This window comes from Bos indicus, chromosome 10 (assembly GCF_029378745.1).
Source record: "Bos indicus isolate NIAB-ARS_2022 breed Sahiwal x Tharparkar chromosome 10, NIAB-ARS_B.indTharparkar_mat_pri_1.0, whole genome shotgun sequence".
NCBI lineage: Eukaryota > Metazoa > Chordata > Mammalia > Artiodactyla > Bovidae > Bos > Bos indicus.
Genome location: NC_091769.1, coordinates 98,018,873 through 98,027,173, shown reverse-complemented (window position 1 = coordinate 98,027,173; position 8,301 = coordinate 98,018,873). Strand labels below are relative to the sequence as shown.

At 37.7% G+C, this 8,301-nt stretch overlaps 1 protein-coding gene across 1 annotated transcript; it reads right to left on the bottom strand.

Moving 5' to 3' along the window:
• Positions 1-5,776: 5,776 nt before the first annotated feature.
• LOC109565403 (protein disulfide-isomerase A6) lies at positions 5,777-7,542 on the bottom strand. Its single transcript, XM_019969358.2, has one exon. The coding sequence runs from the start codon at positions 7,483-7,485 to the stop codon at positions 6,163-6,165; it is 1,323 nt and encodes a 440-aa protein (XP_019824917.2). The 5' UTR covers positions 7,486-7,542; the 3' UTR covers positions 5,777-6,162.
• Positions 7,543-8,301: the final 759 nt, after the last annotated feature.

Here is an 8,301-nt window from a genome sequence, read left to right as displayed (position 1 = left end):
GGTCCGTGAAAACAATGTAGATGGAATCAATACAATTTGCTGCTGTAGGGCAGCAGAAATCATGTTGGAGGGTGGACATGGCCTCACTACTTGAAAGAACATCTTGATTAAGTGCAAGGGGCAGTGTTGTTGAATAGACAGGTGGACAGTATTGAAGTGTCTGGGCTTCCTTGATGGCTTAGAGGTAAAGAATCTACCTGCCAATCACATGGGTTCAATCCCTGGGTTGGGAAGGTCTCTTGGAGAAGAAAATGGCTATCCACCCCAGAATTCTTGCCTGGAAAATCTCATGGACAGAAAGTGAAAGAACGTGAAGTCTCTCAGTCATGTCCGACTCTTTGTGACCCCATGGACTGTAGCCTACCACGCTCCTCCATCCATGGGACCCCATGAACTGTAGCCCACCACGCTCCTCCACCCATGGACAGAGGAGCCTTGCAAATTTACAGTCCTTGGAGTCACAAAAACTTGGACATGACTTAGCAACTAAATAACAACAGCAATTGGAATGTCTGCCTAAGTTTAATTCTCAGGTCTCTCACATACCAGCTTTTGTGAATTTTGAAGTTATGTAACTGTTGTTGAATCAGTTTCTTCATTTGCAGAATGAATGTGAAATGGTATATAACTAATAGAGTTGTCCAGATTAAATGAGATACAGTACAGACGGCATTTAGCTTGGGGTAAAACATAATAAAGAGCTTAGTAAACTCTGAGTGCTGTTAATGAGCTGTTTCTATGCATGCTCATAAATTCTAGTTTCTCTCCTCTTACTCAGATGCCCCCACCCCATCGTCCTCTCCACTTGTACAAGTGAATTTCACATCACCAAGTCCTGCTTGGCTGAAATAATGAGAATTATGTTTCTTTCTGATGTTTCAAGTTGTACTGAGGGTTTCATTATCCAAGTCAATATTTTATAACTGAAACAGAAAATTTTGAGTGTGTTTTATTTGCTTCACTCCTTATGCTTACTTAATGTGCATCTTTCATATTGTATTAATGTCTAATTCAAATTCAAATATTACTTTTACTTATGCTACCTTTGTTCTTTTTTCTATGTAGACCTGCATGACACATATAAATAAAATCAAATCACATTAAGCTTTAAAATGCTTCCAAATATATCCTCTTCTATGAGATCTTCCTATAACCACAATTTCATCTTTTGAATCCTAACCAAACATATTTCCACTTTATTGATTTTAACGTACGTATCACACTGTTGACTTATTCAATGTGCACAATTCAATGATTTTTGAGAAGTTCAGGGTGTTGCCAGGCAACAACACAGTCTAGCTATAGAACATTTCTGTCACTCCAAAAGGAAATCATTAGCACACACTGTTCCCGCCCCTGGTCCCGGGCAACCACCAGCCTACTTTCTTCTCATACGCATTTGTCTTTTCTGAACATTTTCTATAAATTGACCACTTCATATGGTAAGTGATGTTCTACAGCTGAGTTTTTTCACTGATGTTATTTTCGGGGAGGTTTATCAAGTAGGAGCATATACTAGGACTTTGTTCTTTTTATTACTGAAAAGTATCCCAGTGTACAGGCACATAATTGTGTTTATCCATCCACTGATTGATGGACATTCCACATTTTTGCTAAAGTGAGTTCCATTATGAATTTTCATATATTAATATTTGTGATACATATTTTCATTCTTCTTGGATGGATATCTATGAATCCCAACATTTGCATAACTCTTTCTTATATCATGTATCGTATTCTATTTTGATATGATTTGGGGTGTCCATTTTTTACTTATGCCAACCGCTTAACTAGGGGTATTCTCCAATGTCCTTTTTTCATCACTTTTAAAAAATATAAGATGCTCTTGAACCACTGTATCCATTCCCAAAATATAGCTGTAATGTCTACTTGAGTGACTTAAAATATCCTTATCTCCAATTTCCCTTTCATGTGATACCCTATGTAGTCCAGTTTGGGGTAATATGTATTAGAATATTAAGTAAAGCATAACATTTTGGATGACAGAATATTGCTATTGTTTTAAAAATATTTTGTACAATCACTATGCAAAAAGCATTGTCATCTTTAGGAAGTAAATGACTCTTGTATCAGTTATATAGTGAAATTATTTATTTGAAAGTTAGTTTAAAGTTAGTTTAAAATACTTTCAAACCCTTTCCATTTGCTGCCACCTTATTTCTGCTTACACTGTCATTTACAAAGAATTCTACTGAAGCAAAAATAATTAATAAACATATTAGACTTACACCATCTCAAGTGAGGTAAATGAGCTATTTCTTTAAATGGTTATCTTTTCCTTGCTATTGATTTATTTTTTATTTTAATTATTGAAAATACCTGAAACATTTTATTAAAAGTGGCAACAATTTTAAGCTCAGTGGTGTTCTTGCCTTTTTCTTTATATAAAATGGGAAAAAAGTTATTTTTAACGGCAATTGTGTGCAAATTTGGTGTTAGTGGAGTTGGCCGAAACCTCTATTATATAAAAATAAAGCATACCTGGTTGGGATATTAGAAAGGTTGTAATTTTGACTTTTGGTTCCCACTTACAGTTTATGACTTTAACAACTTTAAAGGAAATTACAGCTTGAAGTCCACATGATGCACTTCATTTTCTGTTCTTTAAACTTGAGGGTGAAAGGGAAAGCTAATTTCATGGCATGGAACCCAAAGTTTAAAACTGATGCTCAGGAATACAATTACAAGGAACACAATTTTAGGAAAAGAACATATAAGATTCCTTCAATTTTGTTTCCTGCCTATTTTCCGTCTTTTCTTTCTCAGTCCTTTATTTTATATTTTCACCAATTTAAGTTGAAATTAGAAAGAATCCATTTTGATTTGCAGGCATTGTGTATCAGATTAAAGAGAAAACTGCAATGCATATTCTAATTTTTTTAACCATGAAATTAGATAGCCTAAAACTGGAACTGATTTTATTCCGTCCTATAAAGTATTTTTATGAGTAATATTTGCAGAACAGCTACTCATTAGAGAGAGGGGGGGAAAAACTGCTGGTTCTAGTTATACTGATATTTACAAGTGGTTGATGCGGAGCTTAGGGCTTTGTGTGTGCGTGTGTGTGCGTGTTTGCTCAGTTGTATCTGATTCTTCACAACCCCCTGGACTGTAGCCCACCAGCCTCCTCTGTCCATGGAATTTTCTACACAAGAATACTCAGGGGGTTGTCATTTCTTTCTCCAGGTGATCTTCCCCACCCAGGGATTGGACCCACATCTCTTGTATCTCCTGCATTGGTAGGAGGATTCTTTATCACTGTGCCACCTGGGAAGCTCAGTTTAGGGCTTTACTGTAGCCCAATTTTTTTAAAACTGTAAAGTTAAATGAGAACCCTATTATTTTATTTTCTTTCTACTCTTTGAATGATACTTTTGTTTTCTGAAAGATAACCAGTAATCTTGAGATATTAGAGACCCAATAGTAAATATCAGGTTGTGAATCAGAATATAGATATTATTGAGGCCAGTATCAGAAAATATATTCTTTGAAAAGTGGAGATTAGAATTTCTCCATTTGTATAGACATTTATATATCTTTAGATACAGGGGAGATCTAAATATTTATTCCATATCATAATCCTGATATTTGATTACTAATTAACAGACATCCCTTTATATATTTTTTTTTTCAGACATCCCTTTAAATTTTTCTTGGAATGAAATCTAACTAGATCTTTAGAATTTCTCAAAAAATCTGTTATCAGCAATACAGAAATATGTGCTTGCACACACTGATTATGAGAGTGTAACAATATAATCTTTATGGAAAGTAATCAAAGAATTTGCATATTTGTATTAAAATTTGAAACATACTCTGGGAATCTATCCAAATAAATAATTGAAAATAAATTTTAAACAGCTCCTATCTATAAATATGTTTAATGCAGTATCATCTATTTTGAAAATATATGAAAAAATTAAATATTTCAAAGTGTAAGTGTGATTTGCTAATGCATAGTACATTTATTTAATATTCTGGAGTGATCCAGTATTAGAAATAATATAAATAAGATTTAATCATACATAGACATGCTTAATGTTAATATTAAGTAAAAGAGTAGGATGTAAAACTAGATTTACAATATAATTGCAAGTTCTCAGGGAGATGAATGAAGGAGAAGTTAACAAAAATGTGTCTGAATTCTGGTTTTATTATACTGGTTTGAATATGGCTCATTTGATTTATTCATCTGCCTACTTTTAAGGCATTCATCATACACATACCTATTCTGTTTGTTATTGATCATGTAAAAAAATAACTATTTATTTATTTAGTTTGAAGTTGACTTTTAAAACCCTCTCTATTCAATTATTCTTCTTCCCTTTTGATTCATTCTCCAGAAGATTGCTTTGTTTTCTGGGTCATTCTCAGGTGTTAAAAAGGCCAGTTCAATCTTATAACACAAGCACCAGTTCCTTCTGGACCTTACCTTCTGTTTTTCTTTGGAAATTGATTTTTATCCTTTAATATCATTTGTAGGAAACCAGTATTTTAGTGAGCAAACTGTTTTGCTGAATTCTGTTAGCCCCTCAAGCAAATTAGTTGAACACGGCAGGGGCTTATAGGAACTCTGGTTTATAGGAAGTTAGTTGGAGGCACAGGGGATAATCTGGACTCGCTGTTGGCGTCTGAAGTGGACAGAGGAGGTGCCTTTGGGACTGAGCCTTAATCCGATGTTTCCTCCAGGTAGATGGTGTTACATTTGTAGGACCCCCCAGCTAGGGTTGCAGAATTGCTTATTGTGTGACATCTGTAGTGAAGTAGTGCTGTATTTATAGAATAGTTGAGTAGAGGAGACAACAGGTAAGGTATTTTCCTTTTCATTTCATGAAAGGTTACAAGCGAAAAATATTAAATCCACTGCTGCTCCCTTTTATTTTTCCTTGCCCTAGTTCCCTAGGATTGCTGATATGAAATGAGCTAGGCTCATTACTAGACCCAAGGGAAACAGCAGAGAATTATACCCCAAATTGGGAAACTTGCCAGAGAAATAAAATGTTTTCCTTTTTTTAACATAGTTAAAACATGTAAGTGCTCACAAACAGATCTTAAAGGATGAATTTAATTTTTGAAGAGTTTATTTGGGCTATCATGGATTTACATTAGCAGTGTCAAACCAGAGTTGGTTAGGAGTGCTCCACTGAAAGGAACTTGGGTGAGGGTTTTTATAAAGAAGACAAGGAGACAAAGTAAGGAAACTATTTGATTGTCTATAGCTTAGGTGATTGCATAATTTAGGAAAGTCTACTTGGCTATGATTGGTTTTCTTCTTAATCTTGAGGGATTTACAGGATTTTGCTTTGCTTATGTAACCATCAAAGGCATTAGAGCCACCCCAGTCTAACATCTCATTGTTTGGGTATTTTAAAAGACACTATTTTATTTACCTTGAAATTCAATTTTATTACCACTGGAGTCTGTTCTATTTTCATGCTGATATTAATTTAAAATGAGGTGTAAACATGCCCATTTAGTTCTTCTAATTTCTTCTAATTTTCAAGTCTTTCCAAGATTTCCCTGCAAAAAAGTCACAAAACTTTCCTCCCACCTAGGGTGTTTAGCAGGTCATATTTTGAGGGCAGAGCACTCTGTTTCCGAAACACTGCTGCCATTTTTTTTTTTTTCCCCCCTTCTTCTTCAACTTTAGTCTTTCCCTGTATCCATTTTTGGCCACCTTGCTTTTTATTAGATTTTTCCATCCTGCCATCAATATGTTATACATTGATTTTTCTTTTTTTGGCATTGTCCAAAATATTGTTTTATTCTTTAATGGAAAAAAGCTATTAATATTCAAATGAAAAGGGTCACATTAAAAAACCTGTATGTAAGAAACAGCCTCCAAGAACATCCAAGCAGCAACTCAGAGGGAGGGAAAAACGCTTCAACAGCCCATCCGTTTTCTTCAAAATATTACTTGACAGGATACAACTCATTTCACTGGCTATGACAACTCATAGAATTTTTCATTGTTTTCTTGAGATGCAAAAGTTCACTGCTGCAGTGTTTTCAAATGACCAGTCAAGGGTTACTTCTCCGTTAAAAAGGCCACTGGTAGGTTCCTTGGACTGGAAAGGACGTTCCTTCACCACAGGAAAATCTGCTCCCAAGAAAAGAAAGCTGAAGTCTTTGCGGAGCCTCTCACAATTCACCTTTCTCCAGGTAGTCCAGCTCCACGTCACTCAGGTCAATGTCATCTTCCACGGGAAGCTCGCCGTCCTTGCCGTCCCAGGGCTCCCTGGTGCTGATGGTGGGGAAAGCACCACCGCCTACAGGCGCCGTAGATCCACGCCCAAAAGACAGCTCCCTGAGAAACTCATTAATGCCTTGCTCACTGAACGATCCCTTTAGGAGAGCAAATTTCATCTCGCGTGCATTAATAGCTGCCATAGCAGGGTATCCAAACTCTCCAATCCCCAGCGTGTTCTCAGGTTCAGATTGGGCTCCAGCTTCTGTCCACAGCCACCCCCACATTTTCTTCTTGTATTTGTCCGCCAACTTCAGAAGAACTTCCAAGTAAGAATTTCTGCCTGCAGCTCCTGTGTCAAGAATGTGGGGCACCACGGCCACGACACAGAGCTGATGCTCCTCACACGTCTTCTTGGCGACGTCCTCGTTGATGATCTCAAGCAGCTCAGGAGGTGGAGCATTATCAGAAAACAGATCGAGGGCCCGGGAAACAATGTCGGATCTCCTGCGTCCCCCGTCGTAATCCACAGGAGACTCACCTTTCTGAAATATCTTGATTGTAGGGAATCCCCTAATCCCGTATCTGCTGGCGAGAACCTGGTTCACACTGGCATCCACAGCTGCGAGTTTCACTTTGCCTTTCGTTTGCTCTTTCACCTCTGTAGCGGCCGCGGCCCATTCTGGCTCTAGGTTTTTGCAGTGTCCACACCAGGGAGCATAAAACTCAACCATCCAAACATCTTCACTGTCAAGGACATTCTTGTCAAAGTTGTCGTCCGTCAGCTCAATCACGTCCTTCTTACTTGAACTGTCACCTCTGCCTTGTTTTCCAGAGCTGTAGCCTCTGCCCCGGCGGCCAAGGCGGTCTTTCACAAGCTGGCACAGAGCACTGAGGGCAGCGTCCACGATGGCTTCACCAGTTCCGCCACCCTGATAATCTTCTGGTTTGTTTTTGTTGGATCCAAAAATCTTAATGGTAGGAAATCCCTGAACACCATGCTGACCCCCTAGGGACTGATGTTTGTCTGCGTCAACTGCACCAACTTTGACAACATCTTTCAAGGCAGTTGCTGCTTTCTTCCATTCTGGTGTTAACCTCTGGCAGTGGCCACACCATGGAGCATAGAATTCTACAAGCCACAAACTGTCACTCTGAATAACTTCTCGGTTGAAGTTTGAGGGGGTTGATTCAATTACATCATCACTAGACGAATACAGACCATTAACTGTTATAAAGAGGGTACAGCTCATCAGACCAAGCACCAGGCGAGCCATGCTGAGCGCCCGCGCCGCCCCACACTCCAGCCGCCGCCTCACCGCCGCGCCGCGCCCCGCTGATTTTTCATCTTGCAACCTTTGTGACTTGTTTATTACTTTTGATATTGTACTTTTTTGTGTGTGAATCTTAGAATTTTCACCCTGCACGCTTGTATCATCTGTGAATAAAAACAATTTTACTTCTATCTTTCCAGTTTGGATAACTTTACTTCTTTGTCTTTCCTGATTGCATTGTCTAGAATTCTTAGTACAATATTGAATAACACTGATGAGAATGGACTTCCTGGTTTTGTTTCTGACCTTAAGAGGGAAACATTCATGTTCACCATTAAGGGTGTATTAAATGTCCTTTATCAGGTGGAATAATTTTTCATTTATTCCCAGCTTGTTGAGAGTTGTCTTTGTTGTTTTAATTAATGAGTGTAGAATTTTGTCAAATACTTTTTGTTTGGTTCTGGAGATACTCACATGGTTTTTGAATTTTATTTCATTTATAATGTGTATTTACATTAACTGATTTTTGTGTATTTAATCAACCTTTCATTACTTGAGGAATCCCCTGGTGGCTCAGTCAGTAAAGAGTATGCCTGCAATGCAGGAGACCTGGATTCAATCCCTGGTTCAGGAAGATACCCCAGAGAAGAAAATGACAACCTACTCTTGAATCTTGCTTAGAGAATTCCATGGACAGAGGAGCCTGGTGGGCTACAGTCCATGGGGTCACAAAGAATTGGACACAACTGAGTAGCTAACACTTTCACTTTTTTTGCATTATTGGATAAATTTCACTTATTTGCAATATAATAATTCTTT